The following is a 23920-nucleotide window of genomic DNA, read 5'->3' on the forward strand; positions in this document are numbered from 1 at the left end:
TATTAATTTTATATTTATTCATATAATATTAGTGTTTAAATTACACAAAAATATATGTATGAACATTTGTATTTTTAATATTTGCAATATTTTTTTGATGTCATTAAAAAAATTGAGTGTTATATAAATAAATTAAAAATTATTGGTGTCACATAAGTAAATATATGAAAAAATTGTGGTCTCCATGAAAATCCTTTTTACATTTTGATTAATTATTCATGTATTACTCCCATATAAAAAAAATTAAAAATTATATACATATTAGATATTTACATATCTAAAATTGAAATTTTTATTCTTCCTAATATAATATCATTAAATTTAAATTAAATCACAATATCTTTAATAATTATTTTATTAAAATAAAATATGTATTTTCATGTATATATTTTAATGTGACTTAGTTATTAAGATATTATATAAGTAAATATAAAATTTAAATATTAGATATATAAAAAGGGATTTACATCTATACCAAATTTATAAGTTCTTAAATACACATATGTAAATAAATAAATATTTAGTGATATTTATGTAAAACCCCAATAATTTAAAGGAAAAGGGACTTTTAAATACGAAAAAACGAGGGAGCGAAATCCAAGACGCGCGCCTTTTTTTTAGGCTTCGTTGGTGACGGTTTTATTGCTGCTTGGCTGCCGGGCTTTTGTTTACTTGTCTCTCCAGCCATGGATTATGGTCTTCCTGCTCCCGAGAGCAGGAGAGCGACGGAAGAGCTATCGTAAAGCCAAAGACGAAACAATCGTAAAGCCAAAAGAAGAAAATCGCAGGTCATGAAAGGCTTAATCGAGACCGCGGTTTTCCGATTATCATTTCAAAATTGTATTTCGGTTTCCATCGTAGGTAGATTCTTCCAACTCGTTGGTTTTTTTGGGTCCTGCGGTTGAGATTATTTGCGGATGGCATTCTCATTTTGATTGGTAGGGCTGTGGGAGGGTTTACGGTGCCCTTAAATCTTAATACAACATATATAGCAACAACTGAGCTTTCGTGCATTTGAGTTGGCGGAATTGCACTGAAGAGAAATTAAAAACAGAAACAATGGTGGGATGTATATAATTGAAGGTAAAAAGAGGCGGTTAATGTTGATTGTAGGGCTTAGGGTTTGTTGCTGTGTTTGATTAGCTTAAGAAGATATTAATTAATAATTCAGACGCTATCTTATATAATTATGATTAAAAAAATCTAATTAAGGTTAATGCAGACCAAGCACACATAATATAATCTCACAATCATATAAATCCTTAAATTATATAAAAAAATAGCAAAACACTTAGCAGGATTTAACTTGTTTTAACAACTTATGCCAGCCATTTTCAAGTATTCAACCCACATATGATTTATTAAATCCGAATTTATTGTTTCCTTAACTTCAAGCTTGACAAATTGTTGCACAGGAGTTCAGAAAATGATAAAAGAGATGTTGTCAACAAGTTGAACTGAAAGATTCCTCCTTAATTTCACCAGTCTTAAAACTGAAGTATCAGTTTGAAGCTGAGTATTATATAGAAGAACATATAAAGAAAGGATAAGGGTATTGTATTTATACTTTTCTCTATTTCAAATATTGGAAGTCACCGGCATCATATATATAAGTAGTTTGTTACATAGTTGATAATTTGTTGGATACTTGTGGTTGAGGTTGAGTGAGAGATTTTAGGTGATCGTTGAGATTATTTTGGTGGTAGTGATAGTGAAATATTACATGCGTATAATGTTATCATTGCCCCTGAAAATGAAGTTTCCTTTTGGGACTGTGATGCAGAGCATGTTTGTTAAAATGCTCCTTAGTCATATGTGATTTAGTTTGTTACAAGTTTGTTATAGGTTTCTAGAACTTTTTTGATTTCTTTAGGTTTCTCTTGCTAGCTTATAAATATAATAGTTGTAAGAAGGAAGTATGAATGAATATTTTTAGAATTTATAACAATTTTGACTGTTTTTGGTCTCCTAGAGCTGTTTAACTCTTTTTCATCTTGTTTCTTCATGTTACTCCTCACATTAGATTGTCAACTTGTTGCGTAAATGATGAAATTGAGTGTTAGAAGGAACTTTTGTGAAGATGCCGACGAGTTAGTCTTGAGATGCAACATGATGTATGATAGTATATTTTGTTTTTATATAGTCAAGGATGATGTGATAATCTATTTTTGTGTTTGATGTTGAATTCTTGAAGAAGTCGACATAGCCATATTACATTAGTGGTTGCGGTATCTAGGCCTCAATATTCAACCTCTGTCGAGGATCTCATGACAACGCATTATTTCTAAATGCACCAAGAAATTAGAGTATTGCCCAAGAAATTTGCAGTTGAGGGGATTGCCTGCCCAATCATAATTTGAATATGCTTGGTGTTGTAGATTGCCACAATAAATAGGAAGTTCAACAATAATGTATGTTTGATATATGTGATGATCTATTGTGGATGAAATTTGAAGAGCACGAGTTGTTTAATTTTCTAGATTCATCTCCTCTGCAAAGTAATGAATTATTGTCTATGTTGATTAGTTGAATATTAGTATGGATAGTGCGGTCTCAAAGGTTTAGGAAGGAGGAAGTCCAATTAAAATATGAAGCATGGTGTCTTTGGGATTAAGAGGCGAGCCGACTGTAACGATAGCCTCCACTTTGAGTTCGGAGAGATATTTGGTCATAGATTGATCCCCATAGAGATGTGATGAGGTTTATTTTTGAGGTGAATGATGCAATATTTATTGGTGGACTGCAGTCTTCTGTCAATTGTAGTTCACATATAGGTACATGAATAAAGGTTGAGAGCATAGGGTAGAGGGGGTGCTGTTATGGTGGAGTTTCGAGCCAGATGAGGTTTTTCCCTAAGAACAACCATGTATTGTAGCGGGGATTATGGGTTACAGTGCCATCATCACAAATAATTCATTTGTTGGGCTTGGTGCTGAACCATCGAGATATCCTTCATGATCATTTAGGTGATAAATTTTAAGTACTTGATTCTCTATTGTGAGATCAGTGTTGATGATGATTTTAAAATTCAACATTAGAAATTTCAAGCGGAAAGGGATAAAAATACTTCCCATTGTGGATGAAGCATTGTAATTACTACTTGAGTTTGTTGTCGACTGCTCCATGAATGCTGGACTGAAGGAGGATGTAGAGACCAGAGATTTAATGCATCATTAGGCTGACGCTCTAGCATGAAGAATCAGTTTGAAGCAGAGTATTATAGAGAACAACCAAAAATAAAATAAAGGAGAAGGCTGGTTTTATCTATTACAATTAGTAGAAGCCATGGGGGATACATGTAATAAAAGTTTTTACATAGTGCAGAGTTTGTTGTACACTAGTGTCTGAGATTGACTGTGAGGTTTTAGGTGAATGGTTGAGATTATTCGGATGGCAATGATCGTGAAGTGGTGCTAGCACTACATTCGTAATTTTCTATAAAAAATCATTATTTTTGTCGATTTTTATTGCATGAAGCTTGGTGGAATGCTTAAGAATGTATGTCCTTGAGACGTGAACAATCTGCACCAGAATTGAGCGAACTAGTGTGGTTGAGTTTCAACATATGGGCAGCTTAGAGTTTTTTTAATTTTAATACAACAAACATACTCGCTAGATTTTTCTGGTTTTCTGTAAATTGGCTGCAGTAAAATATAATTTTGTGTTTGATTAGAGGGTGGCATTGGTTATGCTTTCTGTATTCTTGGTTGGCCTACATCTGCTGCATTGTCCAATGCACTGGAGAATCCTTTGGTTAGAGGCTTTTCTCAGGTGGCTGCTGCTGTTGTGGGCGGCTTTGGCAGTATAGGTTGGATTCTCTCAACTTAGAGGCCAGCAGTTTGGCGGAGTGGGTTGGATCTGATTCTTGTGCTGATTTTGATCCCATGGATGATCCCAATGTTTTTTCTCTCCATCATTTTGTCTCATACTGGAGGAAACAATGATTTCTTTATGTTCAGTGTGCTGCTGTGGTTCGTAGCTAGGAAGGGTCGTGGCAAGAATAAGCAATACTTTAATGGGGCTAGAAGCACCAGCTCTTTCTCTTTGCTCCTTTGAGTTTTATGGTTGGCTTTGGTTTTGGCTACTGACGTCTCTCTGTAGCTTTTGGTTGTTAAGACTTCTTCATCCTTAAGACATGTTGGTGTTGGGCATTGTGATCCTCTTAGTCCATTCCAGTTGTGGAGCTTTTGTTCAGCTCCAGCTGTGATTCAGGGATTGTTTTGCTGCTGCACAGTCTGTTTATATTGTACTGAGGCTGTTGGCTCTCCAGTGTATCTCTAACATTGGCTTATTATGTTTTTACTTGGGAATCTTTGAGCAACATGTCTTTTCTGCTCCTTAGAGGTCATTTTCTTTGCTCCTGGTGTGCGATTTTCTTGCTGGGAGTTCTCACTAATTTGAAACTCTCTGTTCTTGCCTTCTTTCTTTACTTCAGGTTGTATTTTTGTTACCTTTGCTGTGTTTTCACTATCTTGGACCTTTTCGTTGGAGTTATGGCTTTTAATTACATCACTTTCTTTACTTCCTGTTTCCTTTGTGCCTCTTAATCTATTAATGAGTATAATGAAATCTCTTTGACTTAAAATAAGTTGTAAAACTGCTGCATCCAGTTTACACTAATCTATCTTTCTGATTCAATTCACTAAAACCATGCAAAATAAGACATCCATTTATTTTTTTCTTCTATTCACATGGTAAATTATTTGTTTCCAACCAAACCTCCCTTAATTTTTTATCATCACATATCACTTTTTCTCAAAATTAAGCAATAGATCGCGAGGATAATACGCGTTATCTTACAACTGTCCCCTGAAACCTCTAGGGATGTTTTGAACAGATGTTACTTTTGGATGACATACAGTTTTAATGTTGGCTATTTTTCTATCTGCAAAAGTGCCATGGTATGTTAGTTGTCACCTTAATCAATGCTATTCTTTATTCTTTTTGTATATATATCTACAACCAGGCTCACAAATATTGCCGATAGTTAGTACATTGTATATTGTATACTCCACCTTTCGGTGCTCTTTGTTTCTGAGGTGTCTTTCAGAAGTTTGATCTTTACTGTACATATATCTATAGCTGTATTTCATTGATTTAGGATGCCACTGCTGTCCAGTAATTCGCCAGGCAAAGACTTGTGGGTGTCCCAATGATGCGTATCCACTCCCATCCTGTTGTTGCCTGGCCAGATCTTCGCAACTCTGCTAGCTGTTCAATCAATAACCCATTTTAGCTCTCACATGATTTCTAAAAGGTAGTAGTAGAGTTCAGGTAATGTGGACAGTTTCTTTTCTAGATTCATTTGTGTTTATATTTAGGTAAATTAAAGCTGTTCATAGTGTATCCTCTTTAATTAGGTCGGATGAACAGATTGCTTTGAATTTTGATTTTTGAGTCATTTGTGAGATATCAATGTTAAGAGTGTTAGGAACTCTTTTTTGTGACCAGTTTTCTTTTCTTTGAGTTTGTTTGGCTGCAATACAAACCACTACACCCCTACCATCTCATTTCCGCTTCAATTTAGTAGAAGAAGCTGAGACTATGTTTAAATTTCTCTTTTTACCACAATGCGAAATTCCTTATAAGTTATTATTTGATCGACTTACCCTTGCATCCTGTAATTCAAAGACCAGTGAATCCTCAGAAAATGGTATTGGGCGTACTGCAGACACCTGCAAATTTTCAGTTTAGGCCTCTTAAATACCTTAATTATTGTTGAAATCTCTAATTGAATATATTTTGCTTCACTGACCTTCTCGTTGCAGTATTTCCTGAAACTATCTGCGTAGTGATCATCCTTCTCATTTGGAGCTTGATTGTCGTCTGGAGCACAACTTTGTTCATTGATTGATCCTACTTTAGTCTCCATTATTGCATCTTCTAGTTGTGGGTAGCCATAGTTTGTCCATTTCCATATTCTCTCATCCAAATGTCTTCTATAAACACAACCATTTGATCCAATAACGAACAACTCGGTGTCACCAAGACATGGGCCTGGCGCTCCTACTAGCTTGACACCTCTATCAGGGGTCCCATGTTCTACCCATTCCCACCCATATGTAGAGCTCCAATGGTACTCTACAAGGCCACCATTCTCTGATATCATGAATATGGATCCACTAAGTGATGTTAATGATGGCCTCATAGCTGTCCCAGGGGATCTTGAGAGCACCAAATGAGGAGACTGGTAGTGTTCATGCCACAATTCTGTGAGTTTGTTGTATTGGTAAAGTCGGCCATTCCTACCCACAACGAATATTATGTTCATCCTAAAGACTTCTTGATCAACTATGAATGCTATCCTGGTATTTGATGGGCTTCGGCAGTCTTTCCACTTGAATTTTCTTAGTGCAACCTGTTAATTGACAAAATTTTAACTGTTGTCTTTAGCTGTGGCTATCGACATGTAAGGGTGAATTGAACAAAAGTATCATTAATCTCCAGATGTTAATTTTACCATAAACTGCAGTAATCGCCCTCTTCTATTTACAAAGAAGAGAGCATCTTCAGATGAAACTCGGCGGGCCTTGCCAGGTATACCATCCCATGGGGGTCCTGTTGCCACCTGTTTTCCTTTCTTCAAAGATGTACAGTTGATCCACGAAAGATCATTTCCAATTCTCTCCCTTATAAGCAAGCTTCCGTACATGTCAACCAAAAACAAGCTTCCATTATAGCTTCCTAATGCGCCATTCATGGCTGTCGAGTGTTCATGCCTCAACCATAGCCAAATATTTTCAGTATACAGGTACTCAAAAGTCTGTCCGCTATCTGATATGAGGAAAAATGATCTATCTGCATGCATCACTCTCATGCGGAAGTTGGTTTTGATAGTCTTTGTTAGAAAATTGTTTTGTTCAACAGTATTGGTGCTTTCATGATTGGGCAAAGATAAATAATGATGATTTGTTGGTGCCTGCATTCTTCTTCCTGGTGCAGTCATGCCTAGCTCTTCTCTTTCATTATCTGCAAGCGCATCATTCATTCCTGCAATGCAGTTTAACAGTCCACGCTCATCGGTGCAATATTCTGCATTCCATCCTTCTGATTCTGGGGTGTCTAACATCGACCATTCATACTTATACGCTCCTTTTCTTCTTATATTAATCTGATGAACAGGACTGACACCTTCACCTCCCATTCCAGATAAATGCAGCTCTGCTAATCTTCCATCATCTAATGGGAATATAATCCTTCCTGGTTGAAGCTGAGCTCCACTGATACCCCTCGCAATTTTTGCATGCTGTGGATGCATGTGATTCACCCACATTCCTTCGATCTGATCTTCCTTGTTTACGCCTATTAATCAGTAGAATTGAGGATCAAATTATTGGTCATGTGGTGTACTCTTATAAGCATAAAAATTGTTTAGATTGAAAGTTTCTGTTGCAACAAAACAGTATAGAATTCCATGATATTACTCTGAATTTTTTTTTACACATTCTAGTTGCTATTCGAATGCTAAAAACCTAAATTATGAGAAGTCATCATATCACAAAATGAGAGTATTTTCTTTATCATACCTGAATACTTCGGAAGCTGGTATTCAAATATGAACCCATCGCTTGTAGTGAAGAAAATTGACAGCAACTTTTCACTAATGTAATGTTGCTGGATCAATGTGATGGCACTTAGCTGATGACCTTGGGGTGCTCCATGGATCATCCATTTCCACTTCCTTTTGTGCAAACGCCTCTCTATTAGAAAGCCATCCTGTAAATCATGAATGTTGCAAATGTGCTTTGATGGCGGTGTCTATTAGTGAGATTATACCATTAATAGATTAATAGTAAGTCCAATTGCTATACTGAGTGCTTAACTTCGTTTTTTGCTGCAAACTGTGTAAATGTTTTGCTTTATTTGTTTTGATAAGACCAACTTGATTAATGTATGATTAATGCTATACTCATCTAAAAACTCAGCACAGAGTCGATACATAAAAAATAAGACCAAATGCATGATATATATGGTGCATTTGAATACATGGTTTTTCCTTTCCTTGATGTATTAACTTGATTTGAATTTTAAAGTAAGCCAATGCAAAGTGCATGAGATCCAGTGTTTTATAGAAGGTATTTTCAAGTTAAAGCACGGTGCTTTTCAGTTTTGAATATTTTTTTTGGCACTGACGAGAAAGAAATTCATCAGACTTTGTGTTATTCAATGCTGGATTTAGTAACAACGTAAATTTTTTCCTTCAATTTTGTAACTCTAAGAAGTTATTTTTTTTTCCCAGGACTTTCTTATCCTAACATGTATTAAACATTTGATCGGTGTGCATTCATAGGAAATACATTATTTACCTTTGTCAGCAGGAAAAGAGAAAGTGAATGAGCTCCAACTAAGCCATGTAAAGTGCAACCAAGAGATGCTGCCAAAGGAACAGCTTCTAAAGACGCTTCACTCCAAATATGCTTTTTCCATGACGGCTTTGTTTTCTTGTCAAATTCATACAGGTCTCCAGTGGAACTACATTAAAGAGCTTAAATTTTTACATTTTTGATCATTTGGGATAATCATACTATCTTTGTAGTTTTGTAAATGAATTTGAAAAAAGCTCATCAATTCTAAACTTAATAAAGACAACACTTGAACCTTCAAATTATAGAAATCCTCACCTAACGGATGTCAAATTGATTGTTTAGGCTAATTGCAATGCAAAAGAAACATCCATTCATGTCATTTTCCAATATGGCGCCTCAACAAAACTTTTTTCATTAGAGAAATTCCTTCCTATAATCTAGATATTGCAAAATAATATTAGGACATTGAACAAAAAAATAGAAAACATAATGTTAGGATTTCAATTCAAAAGTTTCAAACTCAAATAGAAACTATATAGTCAAATGAAAATAAACCTATAGTCATTTAGTAATATATTTCTCTTGTGCATGGGATAACATGCTTCTTCATTAATTAATGACGAAAATCAAAAGCTCAATTTGTTAGAACCAAATTTTCTTAAGCCGGGTAGATTGATGTATAATTCCTATCTTCAATATGCTACAATTTGTTTCTCACTATTCTTCCCTCACAATCTTTGGATTCATATATTCCAATTCTTATGCTATAATCCTGGATTGCTATAGTATTGAGAGATTTCTCCCTATTGCTAATTGCTATAGTTCGCTCTAGTATTCCTGCTTCTGATTCCCACTTTTTCTAGTCAATCGCCATTGGAACCCACTGATCAATGTCACTAGTGTTGCATCTATTTCCTGCCATTTTGCTCTACTGGTTATTTGTTGATGTCTTCTTGCTTTTTTTTTTTTGGGCATATTTTGGAGTAAAAAAGAAATTGGACTTTACACATCTAGAAGTGAGATTTCTCTAAAAGGATCTGGATGGAGTTTATGTTGTTTGTTGTATTGAGTCCTTTAAACATTATAAATAGAACTCCAAGAAATGTAAAAAATTCAATGAACATCCAATATTAAAATAAATTCTAGTTCTCCTCTCTTATGTGTGCATTTGTTAGATGTTTATTCTTTGAGTGTTTTGCAAGAGTGAATGGCTACTTTCGAGGGGAGACTTATTGCACTATCGTTAGGTTTAATTTTTCATTTGCGGTGATTCTATCCTTATTATTATTTTTTAAATTATATAGTTACTGATTATGCATGATGGTTGAAATATTGTCATATCAACTATGTGCCAATTTTTTTGGAAGTGTTACATTGGTATTTGTTAAAATTTTATGGTTGTTATAGCTTTTTTTTTTGTAGAATTTCAGTTTACGTGATTGTTAATTATTTTTTAGAAGGAACAAAAGTTACAAAACATGATTTATGTTTACATTAAAAGTTTTTTTTTTGGCTAAAGTTAATAACATTTAAATTGTGAATTCTTTTTGTATTTCATCATGCATCTCATCCCAAGTTACATTAGAAACCTCAAACCCATAATAATCCCGCATCACAATGCAACTCCTCTTCCAGCAATGACTTGCAGTACATGGCATATTTTTGAAACTTTGCAATTTGAAAACTTAAGGCTTCGTTTGGGATGACTTTCTTACTGCTTCTTAAAGCAGCTTTTATAAAAAAATTTTGTACTAGAAAGTTGCTTTAAGAAGCAGTAAGAAAGCCGTCCCAAACGAAGCCTTAATTTCTTTGATGGTTTCTAGGAAAGCACTTTGTAATAGTAGTTAAGCTGGCTCGAAAGAAGCTGCTATTGCTGCGGACGATGACTATGATGCTGACAATGATGATGGAAATTAAGATGGTGATGGTTACAATATGCCATGTCAAGCATTCATTCATTCTTGATCACATTTAAGGATACTGTTGATTTTTTTTTCCTATTAACTTATTTCGTACTGGTCAAATGTCACTACTAAAGTGCACCTTTAAGGCTTTTTAAAACTAGATATTGACTATCGGTGGTTCCTTCAAGTTTGAAACATTTGTAAGGTAGCATACCTTATTGAGAACACAACACTTGTTTTAAGGATGCCAGTGTCAGCCAGGTAAGAGACGTCTCCACCCGGAGGTCGTCCATGATTTTCCCACCTATCCAATCAGTCGGAAAAAAAACAAAAAAAACTGAGATCCTCCGTTGAACTGAAACATTTATCTTTATGAGCACAAACTTGCTAAGAAATTCACGTACCTCAAAGGTTGAAACTCGCTGATTTCTAGCAATGAGCCATTCATTGTAGTCAAGAACAGTCTCCTGATGCACAAAACAGCAACCTATGCAAGTTAATATTCCAATTGGTTGTTGACTGTGATGAAGGCTTCGTTTGGGACGGCTTTTTTCCTGCATCTTAAAGCAGCTATCAAGTACAAAAATTAAAACTTTTGTACTAAAAAGTTGCTTTAAGAAGCAGGAAAAAAGCCACCCCAAACAAAGCCGAAGTCATAAATATTTCAAGCTTTTTGATGATGAATTCAAAGATCCAAGTTGAGATTAATGCTTTTTTTTTCGTCTACATGTACCAGATTACTCACTCTCCATCATGGGATACTGCACCAGTCTTGATCCTCATGTTTGGGATTGACTCTGTTTCTGTAGCATCGATGCTTGTTTCAAATTTCAGCACAAAGTCGCTCCAAATAGGTTGAGAATTCTCATTCAGTTGCAGCTGAAACACAAATATTAGAGGCTAAATATCTTGGCATATTATGATTCATGATTTAAAATAAATACATGATTAGGGGAAACTCAAAGTTCTAATATCAGTTCTACTATTCTATTAAATCTACTAGTCTTTAAACCTCCAAAGAAATTCTAGTTTCATATTATGCAATTACTTTTATCAGTGCTGTTCTGATTGACTTTTTTTTTTTTGTGGAATCAGTCTTGAAATTCTCAAGTAGTGGAGGATCTAACTGGAGGAAAGATGTTACCTGATAAAGCATCCCGGCTTCTGACAGAGCAAGAATAGTCTGATTGACGATAAAAACGGAAACTGCTGGTCCTGCTGAAGTTGGCAATTCATGGGGAGCAACAACCCACCTTATCCCATTCCATAATCTCTCATATATTGATCCACTTTGCCCTGTCACCCAGATTGAAGCTTCCGACATCCTAGTTATGGACAATCTCTTTCTTATAGGCAAAACCTGATCAAATCTCTCTTCCATCTCCTTATGATCACGCTCTATTATGTTGTTCTTCTCTTGATTTTTTGCTTCTGGAATTTGGCTACTTTTCTTCCCCCAACTCTTGATCGATCCGACTTTGTTGCAGCTTCCATTAGTGCACGACATCAGATCATAAGGCAAACTTATCTCCACCCATCTGTTGGTCTTCTCTTCAAATTCCCAGAATCGGTTTATTTTCTGCTTGAATTCTGTGTTTAAACTTCTGTTTGGTGGAAGGGGGCACCATGACCGGGCAGAAACAACAGAGTTGATAAGCAGGTGAGATGCTAATGCACAGGTGACCCAAAAGTATCTTTCTATGGACGGGATTACCATGCCCTTTTTTCTGCTCCTCATGGGAGCTATCTGATGCGAACCTGGGGAGAAAACTGAGAGGAGTTATCGGCCATTAATCCATGGTGCTGTTCTGTTGGACAGGTACGTAACCTTTCTAGTTTATACCTTCTGGCTATGGCCTGGGGCTACATAGCAGAAAGTTCTGCTAGTTGAGTCCCACCTTCCTTTCCTCATGAAATACGCTTCTCTGGTTTTTGTGGACACTTCGGAGAGAATTATTTTTATGGTGGAATTTATTATTTTTTTTTTTAATTTTTTTATGGTGGAAGATGGGATCTTTTGATTTAAAATCTTGGTGTAGTGGCCTTACCACCTGCCCACAAGTAGCTAGTGCTAATTAATTATTTTCCACGTGGCAGGATGGGCCATATGCTTCAATAAAACTAAAACTTAAGTGAGAGATTGCAAAAATGCTGAAGGCTTAACCAGGATTTAGTCTAAATATTTCTAAACAGTTTTTTGAGCCACATAAATCCTTTTATCCTTTTACTCTCATTTGTCTTACGTTTTAGGATAAATTTTAGATTTAGTAAATTTGGGAGAAGTAGGATTTTAGAGATTTAGGCTTCGTTTCGTTTGGGATGGCTTTCTTATTGCTTTCTAGTACAAAATTTTTAATTTTTGTACTAAAAAGCTGCTTCCGAAAGCAATAAGAAAGCCGTCCCAAACGAAGCCTGATGGCTTTTTTATGCTTCTTGAAGTAACTTTCTAGTTCAAAATTTTTAATTTTTGAACTAGAAAGCAATTTTAAGAAACAATAAGAAAGCCGTCCCAAACGAAGCCTTACTCTTTTCATTTTACATATTCTTCTTCTTCTTCATTTAAATCTCAAATCTTAAAAATATCCCTAAATGATTTACTAGGATACAACCAAATTGAACTTCTATAATGCCAAATAATTTAGAAGAGTAGCCAAATAGACCCTCAGAATAAATTTTTTGTAATATACCTAATTTCATAGAACTTTCATTTGAATCTAGAAAGGGGCGACAGCCTACATCATTAATTCTCAGTGCATATAAGGACAAGCGGATTGGAACATCTAGTTTCCTTCCAAAAGGTTCATTAATGTGTTCTTATTTGTAAGTTTCTCCATCTTTATATAAAAATAATTGGAATTCAATGCCAGTCTCTTAAACTTTTTGTCGATTGCGTGCTGTTTGATGAGCTAACATTTTTGGTTGCAGGAATGGTTATAATGTTATATGGGGAAACATCCCTTTCGAGTGAGCTAAGCTGCCCATATTTTCTAATGGAGAAAGTCTTATCAAAGAATAGGATGGAATTCTTCTTATTTCTGAGGTAAGCAGAAGCTTTACCATTTTATAATGGACTTCTTTGTCACATATTAATCATCTTTATGTCATCGTTTATTATATTATAAGATTGCTTTTCTAATTTAATCAATTTTGCTATGTTCATGATTATAAATTTATGTTTCGTTTGAGACAGTTTTTTGAAGTAATTTTTTTATTACAAAATTTTACGAACTAAATTTTTTTTACAAAAAAAACTGATTTTTAAAAGTCGTTTTAAACAAAATTTTAATTTTTATTCACTATGTATATATGATTATTTTTTAAATTAAAATAATTCATATGAAAATTTTGGTTTTGAAAAAAATTCATCCTCTTAGCAGAAGAATTTTTTTTTCAACTTATGAATAAATAAAATAATTATTTATAAAGTTTAATTATTGCCTAAATATCATAATCTACATTGGTAAATTGTCAAATTTCTACTGGTGAGCCCGGTTCCCCTCAAATCTAGTTTAGTGATCTAGGACATCATTCTTATGGCCGTCCAATTTGCCTCCATTGACTTTTCTCCACGTGGATGTTTTCTGTTGGCAGATGGGATTGGATATGCACCATGACGGGGCCCACCCCGTGGAAGTCTATGCCTTCGGATGGAATCTTCAGCCGCCACGTTGGAAATATGATGAATCTCTTTTCTCTCTCTCTTATCGTTCTTGTGGTTGTCAAGTCGATGCACGGGTGGCCTACTTTCCTAAAAAAAAGTAAACCGCGGTCAGCAGACTCCGGTTAGTTTAACTTCCCTTCCAGGCTTCCACCTAATTTTTTGGAAACAAATTTTTTTTTTTTATATATTGTTAAAGTTTTGTTCAAAATATATTTAAAGGAAAACGAAAAAGGTCGAGGATAGGTTGGATGAATTTTAAAATTTTGAATCTATTTTTAGATTTATCAGTCTTATATTATACTCATTTCATTTCAAGGCAGATTCAATTTTATTTATTTTTTAATGTATTAACATATAAATATTTTTAAAAAAAAATATTTCAGAATATTATGATATAAATTATATTATGACGAATTTAATAATCATTTGATATGCTTTGAGATTTGTTGTGGGCTAGAATATATGCGGCGATAGAGTTAGTAAATTTCCGTCCGAGCGTTGTACGAATATTCAGCACACAAACAGGAAAGGAAAATGAACACTAGGATTTTTACATGGAAAATCCTGAAAATGGGAAAAACCACGGGGCCGTGCTCAGTTGAAAAGTTTCACTAGTGTTGCTTGAGTTACAAGAAACTGATTCGTCTCACAAGTTAGGACGATTAGGTTTACAATGAATTTCTTCTGGATTGAAATTCAGTTACAAAGTTGTACAGAATTCCGGCGTTCTCCCAAATATCTGGCAGAATTCCGACATGTTCGGGCGGCGGGAAGAACTCCGGCGGTGGTCGAGGAGGAGCTGCTTCTCCTTCCCCTTCTCTTCTTCTTCTCTTCTTCTTCTCTTCTTCTTCTCTCCTTCTTCTTGCTTGAGTCCCTTCTTATGAGAAATGAGGGGTCTATTTATAGTTTTTCTGGAGTGACATGGCTTGTAAATAGGTGTGAGATCAGGGGCGAACAGCGAGTGGTTGAATGGACGACTGATATTGAATCCCTTGATCATACACTGTTTGTCAGTCATTTGAAGGCCTTAATGATGTCGAAATCCGGTGATCTTGGGCTCGTTGGATTCGTCTCGTCGAGCCGTTTGATTCGACTATAAGCTCGTTAAAATCGGAGACTGTTTGGTAACTCAAATTGTGATACGAGCTTTCTAACAGCGCTTCGGGTGCTTGATTTTGGCTCATTTGGGCTCGGATTGAGTTGAATTTGGGTCGTTGGGTTCGTATTTTCGAGACGCTCAGTTTGACTATAAGCTCGCTGAAATCGGAGTTCAGATGCTCCCGAATTTAATTTTTGAAGTTTCTGGTTTGGTTTTGCCTCGAGATTTGTGCTTGATCAAGATGATTTTTAGAGGATATATCAAGATTAGTGTTGTATAGGAAGAACTTGTATTGTTATCAAACACATCAAAAATATGATATTTTCTATGACGATATTTAGACCCAATTTTCTTTCACTTCAAAGCCTTTGATTAAACTTTTAAAACGAGTTTAATACATAATTAATTGATATTGCACTCATTTCAAAATAGTTCTAAAAACTTTGAAATTTATATTAATCCTTTTTTATTAGGATATCTTGACAATAAATTTTTTTCTATTTTCTTATCTCTGCCTTATTTGTACTTTTGCAAGCATTAATTAGGATTTTTGAGTGCCCAAAGCTCGTTATTTGCTAAAAAAAATAAAGAGAATCTGGATCTGAGATGACTAAAGTCAAATGGACAGTTGGCCAGAATATTTGAAGTAATGAACTAATAATAGCTGCCAATGACATGACATGGTTGAGAGCTTTGAAAGGAAATTGTGATGCATTTGCTTATTATTTATGAAGAAGTATAATTATTCTATTTGAATTTGGTCCATCTGACACCTCGGAATAACATGGAACTGAGATTTGTGATTCTAGAAAGAGATTTCGACCACTTTAGTTATAATTGACTTTTAACATACACGATGAGGGAAGTAAATATAGCGTGCGGGGATGTATGATATTTTATGTGAAAACCATGCTAAGTTGAACCAAATATAGTGGAGTTGATAGATTGAAATTTTGACTGTTGGGTTGAATAGAATAATTCTGATAAGATGTAGAAATTAAATTTAGATTAGTCCTATTTAAGAGCAATCTAAGGTTTCATTTGGAATAACTTCTTTATCGCTTTCAAAAATAAAATTTTAGTACAAAATTTTCTAATTCAAGTATACTAAAAATTTATTTTAGAAAGCATCAAGAAAGCTATCCCAAATGAAGCCTTACACTTCAAAAAAATTGTGAAGCAGAATAATGTAGAAGTCCCAGTAATTATGGGAAGTTATCAAGTTTAGGGTTAGGCCTCATTTGGAACAGCTTAATTTTTACTTTTCTGCCTCGAAACATGTTAAGAAAGATAGAGGCAGACATAAAAAGATTTGATTAGAAAATATTATGAATGACTTTCTTTATTAGATTTAAACGAGAATTTGAGTTTTAATAGGACACAATGGAGAAAAAGGGTTCATGTAGCTGACCCCACGTAGTGGGATTCATATCTTGATGTTGTTGTTAATATTGTCTCGAAACATAAAGTTATTTTTCAATTGTTGTTTGAACTTGACATTTTGTAAATATAGAATAATAATTTTTTATTGTTTTAAAAGCTTTTTGGTATGCTCTTCTCCGTTACACACCTCCATTATTCTCTCAACCAATATTTTTAAATTTACCTTTTACAAAAGGTACCAGGTAACCAAAGGAAGCCTTACGCTCTTGGAAAATGATGATGATAGATCACCATTATTTGGATAGAATTTAACATACAAATGGCTCACAAATTAGATGTTTGTAGAGTTCATCGAAACTTCGGGAAGTCCATCTCTAAATGGATGAATTGTATGAAATTTGGGATGTTGCATCACAATAACTTAGAGAGAGAGAGAGAGAGAGGACAATGGTGGTGTACTGCTGCCATTTACCTTCGACCGCTTGCTGTGTGAGATGAAGTTGCAAGGAGAAGAAGATAGGGGCCAGTTTTCATTGAGTACTACCTTAAACATTCTCAAAATTTGCTGATTTTATAGTTATTGGAAAATATGTTGTAAGGGGATCGATTTGATTATAAAATTGGGAAATTTAGACATCATCAGATCCCAAAATTAGTTTTTATTTAACTATTTGAGGGCCATGAGAGCTAATTGCACATAAAGTTGTGCTTTATTAATAGAGAATTTTTAAGATCTCAATGGTGGCATATCCATGTGTTATTTTTTTCACAGGAGCCCGCAAATTTATCATAAACTTGAAAAAATTTACTCTAAACTTATCTCAGGATTTTCACATATATACATAAGCTATTACAAGCTTGAAAGTTTTTTGTTGAATGATTTTGAAGTGAGCATTAGATAGGAATATATAGAGAATAATTCATGATAGCTTCTATTATAGATTTTTATAATAGTTTTGATGTAGCTTTCGTTTGGGATAACTTTTTTTTTGCTTTCTAAAACAGTTTTTAAGTACAAAATTTTTTTGAACTAAAATTTTTTGTACGAAAAAGTTACTTTAAGAAACAGTAAGAGAATGTCAAATGAATCCCCTGTCACTATTTTCAACAATTTCATTTATTTATGAGGATCACAATGCAACTATTGACCTGATATATGATAAAAAAAGTGTTTCTCTTATATGCAACTGTTGAGCTACCAGATGACTTGTTGAGAGCCAGGTAGGTTGCTATGGGTAGGTTATTTTTGGCAGGTTTAGTACTCCACATCAATATTTCAACTTCATTACTTCATATTTTGTGCATAAAATTGTAATTGAGTACAAAAGAATGAATCAACACCTAACTGGTAGTACACCATGACAATATGATGTTGTACTACTGATTTAAGGGGCTATTAGAAATTTGTGTTGATGGCTGCATTACTTTAGGTCAATTTGTTCAAGGGTTTTGGCTTCTTTTCATTGCTTAATTTTTTTCATTAAAAAATGATGTGGCGTGGAGGGATATTAGTCGTTGGATGATCATAAGCTTCATAGATCAACAGGAGATTGAAGTGATCATTATTTGAATACTTTTGGTTTTTTTTGTGTGTATATTTTCTTACATTTTTAATAGAATTTCATTTATTATTTATATTCAATGAAAAATAACTTTGATATGTTATCTTTTGGAGTAATTTATTAATTAATCATAGGTAAGATTTTGAACACTAATATATCTCTTTTTCCTCCATTTTTTTGTATTTTTTTTTTGTTTTTTGGGAAACGGGGTATCCACCTGCTGCCACTCCCAAAAATGCGCTTGGCGGCATGACTAATTCTCGGCTGACCTAGAAGAGGCACCCACTCCTGAAATCTCCTAGCCCACACTTGATTGTGCCTCACTTAAGAGGCGCTGCCGCTAGAGGGGAATCGAGCACGGGTTGTGGGGTTCCCAACCATACTCGCTCACCAATCAAGCTAAGCAACGATGGATTTCTCGCATATTCACATCATCTTCCTAAGGCCTCATACTTCCTTAGCCTCTCAAAAAGTTGAGCCAAAACATACCTCTCATTGCCCACCTATTACAAGTAGCCCATAAAGAAAAGTCATAACTTCCTAACCATGCATTTAATTGACCTAAATCATCATTATTAGTTATCTAACATTCCTCAACTTTAACCATGGAGTTTGTAATAAATTTTCACCTAAGTAGAATGCCTTAAAGTTTTGGCCAAAAATCTATTCTAAAATTTTAAAATTAGTCATTCTTTTGCATAGGCTTCTATCAACTCTAAACATTTCGCCCCCACTCCAATAATTATTGAAATCTTTTAACTAGTTCCCTCATTTTTCGTTGGTCCCCTCACCCAAAAAAAAAGAACAAAAAAGTAAACTGACAAATGTTGGCCAATTGCAATAGCATGATGGTTGTTTATAAGTGCTAATTGCTCGTAAAGTCTTTGATTGATAAGAACAATTTCGATAAAATGTATACATCAAAGCTAATTTTCAGAAAAAAAAGCAACAATCGAATGCAATCTTATTAATTAAATGCTATTCTCTTCAATTGCAAGCCAACGGTACAAAGAAGTTGTGATTTGAAATCTTGTTGAAGTTGCAATAATTATAGGAAGTTCTATGTGTTATTTTATGAAAGAATAGAGTAACTGTTGGAGTTCGAATGCATAGAAACCTCAAGGTGGCATATCTATGTGCTATTTTATAGTTCCTCAAAAATCATTTTTAATCGTTCTAAATTTGAGCAATTAGTATTAAAGCTTTTGTTGAACGCAACAATTGACCTGCTAAATGATAAAAAAGTGTTCGTGTCATGTGGAACAGTTGAACTACCATATGACTTCGTTGAGAGCTAGGTAGGAGCTATAGGCAGGATGTTTTGGGCTGGGTTGGTCCACCATCACATCAATGTTGGGAACATATGATTAAACTCTAAGATAGTTGGGGGCAAAGAAATGTCATCAAGTTGGGAACATCATTAATTGGGCAAATGTAAGCGGCATAATAGGGGTGTCAAAACAAGTCAACAGGTTGGATTCAGGTTTGGGTTAGGGTTCGACTGGAGATTGATCATACTTGAATCCAATCAACCTGAATTGACTCGTTTAATAAAAATGTAAAAAATTTGAACCCACACATGACCCGTTAGTAACTTAAAATTGGCTCGCTTACTCATTTTAATAAAAAAATATTAGCTTATTAATAATAGATTTTAGGTTAATTAATACAACATAAGAAAATTATACCAATTCGAATCCAGCCCGTTTAATAAATAGGTTGGAATGCTCAAACTAAATTGAACTTGTTTATTGAATGGGTTAATCAAAATTCAAAATTTTCAGGTTGGATTGGTTTGTCTGGTTATTTATTGAGACCCCCACACGACATATATCAGCAGGAGAATTAGATGACTCTCTAGTAGGATGAATTTAGAGACCCATTATTAAAAAAAAAAAAAAGCGGCCGGGCAGGCAGGGCAGCCGGGGTAAGTGGGGGAGCCGAGGCAGGGTCATTTCTGGCAGAAGGGTTTTTGTGCCATTCCAGATCATTCTGGGTCATTCCCGGGTTCCTGGGTCAACCCGAACCCGACCTGATTTTTCAAACAGGTCAGTTTTTCGGACCCGAATTCGACTCGCTTCGTATTCGGGTCAACCCAAACCCAAAATTTTCGGGTTGGGTTCGGGTCGGGTACAATATTGACACCCCTAACATATATGATTAAACTCTGGGATAGTTGGGGGTGAAGAAATGGCATGAAGTTGGGTACATCATTCATTGGGCAAATGTAAGAGACATATTAGGGGTGTCAAAACAGATCAACGGGTTAGGTTCGGGTTTGAGTTGAAATTGACCATACTCAAATATGATTAACCTGAACTTGACCCGTTTCATAACCCGTTATTAACTTGAAATTGACCCGCTTACTCGTTTTAATAAAAAGAATATTTGTTTATTAATCATAGATTTTAGGTTAATTAATAAAACTAAGAAAATAATATCAATAAAAAAAGAATTTAAGGCAAAAATATTAAACATATTTTATTCGGGTCAAAATTGGGTTAGTAGGTCAACTCAACCAATTCGAATCCGGCTCGTTTAATAAATATGTTGGAATGCTCTACGTAAACCTAACTTATTTATTAAATGGGTTAACCAGAACTCGAATTTTTTAGGTCAGATTGACAAGTCTGATCATTTATTGAGACCCCCATGATATATATCCGCAGGAGACTTAGATGACTCTCTAGTAGGATGAATTTAGAGACCCATTATTAATAAAAATAAGTTATATGTGAGAAATTTGATTGAATGAAGAAAAAAAAGGGGATAGTTGACTAGTACTTATAGGCCTAACTTATTGTAGTGGTCTAAAGTAGAAGTCTAAAGTAGAAGTGCTAATAAATGATATATCACAAACTCAACTCAAAATATTGGAAAAATTATTACGTTCGGTGTCTAGATTCGTTCGGAGGCGAATCCAGACGCGCCACGTCACCTGGACCCCTGTGCATCCGCTTGGGTCCGGGTGATGTGGCGCGTCCGGATTCGCCTCCGGACGGTTTGGACGCCGAACATAATTATTCGCCCAAAATATCTAGGCTCATGTTGACCTGAATAATATTTAGGTTGGATTTAGCTTTAAAATGTTGACTCATTTAATTTGTATCGTATATTGGTTGCCCTTAAATGTACTAGAAAATAACTCATTTAATTTATGAGTCTAAAATGCATTTACTCCTTGACCAATTGGCAACTTTCCTTCATCTTAATGTATCATATTCGATTAACTCGGTTGCGCCGACACAAATATATATATAATCATGTTGGGTTCAGGCAAATTGGATGTGGCAAGGTTGATTTAGGTCAAATATTTTGGCATGTATGACAAATGAATCGTGTTCAAACTAATCAATTTTAAGTTGTGTTAAATTCGAACCCAACTCATTAACATATTTTGATCATATTAGTTCGAAACTGATCACTCTTCACAAGTTTTATGATCGGCTAGCTAAGGCTTCGCTTGGGACGGCGTTCTTATTGCTTTTTAATTTTTGTACTAAAAAACTGCTTTAAGAAACAATAAGAAAACCGTTCCAAACGAAGCCTAAGGGTGTCATCTTAAAGCTCTTGATGCCACCAATTCAATTAAGTTGGTAGATCAAAATATTCGATGCCGCGAAGAACTCATGATTATATTCTTTAGGAATTGTTATAATTTGAGATTAGGGCTTTGTTTGGGATGGCTTTTTTATTGCTTCTTGAAGCAGCTTTTTAGTATAAAAATTAAAATTTTTGTACTATAAAACTGCTTCAAGAAGCAGTAAAAAAACCGTCCCAAACGAAGCCTAGGTTTGATAAATTGCTGATGATATGCAGCCATCATTTAAATTGTTTGACTGTGTAAATTTAGTAGATTGTTATTATAAAAAGCTTTTGTTGATGCAACAATTGACCTACCATGAGCTTTATATGAGTTTCTGTTATATGCAACAGTTGAGCTACTACCAGATGACTGCTTTGAGAACCAGGTAGGTATTATGGCAGGTTGTTTTTGGTAGGGTTTTTCATCACAGCAATGTTTGCTTGTTAATTACTTCATATTTGCACATAAAATATATATATGCTTTATAACAAAATGATATAATAATAAAAAAGTTTTTAATATTGTTGAGTGAAAGTTCATAACTACATCACTTAAAATTTGGTTAATACTTTCTTGTAATTTTTTCAAAAATTAGCTGATGAGAATTTTTTTTATAATATGATTTATTAGTGTGCGATGATAATAAGTTATTATCTTATTTTTTCATAAAAAAAAATAGAATACTCACACTAACTTCTAATAAAATTAATTTTTTTTCGCTTAAAGTTATAGCTGGATAAATAAAACTCTAAGATAATTACTAATTATAATAGTTGAAAAGGTTATTGCAACCCTTTTTGATTGCCTATTGGTTGATGGCTTTGTACTCATTAAAAAATATTTAAATTTGAGGATTTATTTAATATGTGTGTGTGTGATTAAAGATTTTAAGGTGTTTGAAGCACAGAGAAAAGTTCTTAAAGTAGAAATGAAGCGATATGTAGCTCACCTTGTTTTGTTGCTCGGGAGCTTTGCCTATTAATAAAGATGTTTTGAATTCGAAGCTTGTGTATGTGATGTGCGTGTGAGTTTATCTTAATGACTCAAATGTCCAAAAAAAAAAAGAAGAAGAAATGAAGAGATTTAGGGTTGACTATCAAAGAAAGGTCAAGAGCTTTATTAGTTTTGGTAGACTGAAATTCACGGTATATTCGGGATGGCAAAACTCTGGGATCTTGATTGAGTGTACCTTCATCCTCATAACTAAATTATAAATATTGTTACTAGGGGTGTCAATTTTTGACACGACCCAAAACACGACCCGAACCCAACTCGAAAAAATTCGGGTTCGGGTTGAACAAATCAACCTGTTTTAAAAATCAAGTCGGGTTCGGGTTGTCCAAACAACCCGAAATTGACCCGAAAGTGACACGAAAACTCATATTTGACCCGAAAGCCTGAGATTGACCCGTTTTATCCCGATTTCGACCCGGTTTTGACCCGAAAAATGAATATTGACCCGAACATTAGCAATTTTAAGTCAACTTCGGTCATTTGTGTCGGGTCGGGTTGACCTGGACCCGAATCGGGTCGGGTTTGGGTTGACCCGAATAATGCCGGGTCAGTTCCGTGTTTGACCCGAACCCGACCCGCTGACCCGAATTGACACCCCTAATTGTTGCACACATACGCACTTTATGCATGAGCTAGACATATATTTATTTTTAATAATCGAGAGTACTCTTTTAATACGTTAGAATGAGTAATTAACTATGAGGGACTCATATGAAGTAGAACACAGATCTAAATAAATCTTGATAATACTCCCAAGAAAAATTTGATTAAATAATAAATTCAATCTACCTCAGAAAAAAACAAAGAACCTTCAGCTTATGATAGACACCAATTAAGATTTTTCCAGAGTAAAACAAGTACATCATCAAAGTTATGAAAAACCCGAAAAATATTTAATTTGATCATACATTGCAAAAAATATTTTACACTTCTTTATTATATTCATACATCATATGGATGGTTTGTCATTACCTGTTTTGGAAGATCATGTGAAAGTTACATGAACTGATTTAGCTCCGCCTCGTTACAAAAATAGAAAGGGTCTAATTTTGATTGGCTGATGACAACAAAAACATCAACATTAGAGAGTTTTAGCAAAAATAATCGTAAATAAATTACAATTTAAAGTCAAAACTATTGGTTTTTTAATGTCAGTCTTGTAATTTTTCACTCATCTGATGGTTATTATTTCTAAACTAGTGAATAGGTTTTGGTTGCTTTCCGTTTCTTATATCCTCGTCGGTCTAGCCTATGAATTTTAGTTCAGTTTCATCTTATGGTATATTTTGTTTTTTATTTTTAAGCTTCATTTGAGATAGCTTTTTTATTGTTTTACTAAACATATTTTTAATATAAAACTTTTTAATTTAAAAAAAATTATATTACAAATTTGCTTTATAAAAAA

At 34.4% G+C, this 23920-nt stretch overlaps 1 protein-coding gene across 1 annotated transcript; it reads right to left on the minus strand.

The window, feature by feature from the left end:
- Nucleotides 1-4761: 4761 nt before the first annotated feature.
- Nucleotides 4762-12153, minus strand: LOC110111453. The gene is made up of 10 exons (XM_020843355.2): nt 11355-12153; nt 10956-11089; nt 10615-10677; nt 10425-10514; nt 8307-8472; nt 7527-7716; nt 6461-7302; nt 5756-6358; nt 5610-5675; nt 4762-5211 (listed from the first exon to the last, which is right to left on the minus strand). Exons 1-10 carry the CDS (start codon nt 11946-11948, stop codon nt 5098-5100), a joined length of 2862 nt encoding a protein of 953 aa, XP_020699014.1. The 5' UTR covers nt 11949-12153; the 3' UTR covers nt 4762-5097.
- Nucleotides 12154-23920: the final 11767 nt, after the last annotated feature.

This window comes from Dendrobium catenatum, unplaced genomic scaffold (assembly GCF_001605985.2).
Source record: "Dendrobium catenatum unplaced genomic scaffold, ASM160598v2 fragScaff_scaffold_1414, whole genome shotgun sequence".
Lineage (NCBI taxonomy): Eukaryota > Viridiplantae > Streptophyta > Magnoliopsida > Asparagales > Orchidaceae > Dendrobium > Dendrobium catenatum.

Coding starts and splice junctions, on each gene's coding strand:
- LOC110111453 (XM_020843355.2), bottom strand. CDS start 11,948: ATGAGGAGCAGAAAAAAGGGCATGGTAATCCCGTCCATAGAAAGATAC. Junction 11,090..11,354: donor AAGCCGGGATGCTTTATCAG/GTAACATCTTTC, acceptor TTTGTGTTTCAG/CTGCAACTGAATGAGAATTC. Junction 10,515..10,614: donor AGCGAGTTTCAACCTTTGAG/GTACGTGAATTT, acceptor CTGATTGGATAG/GTGGGAAAATCATGGACGAC.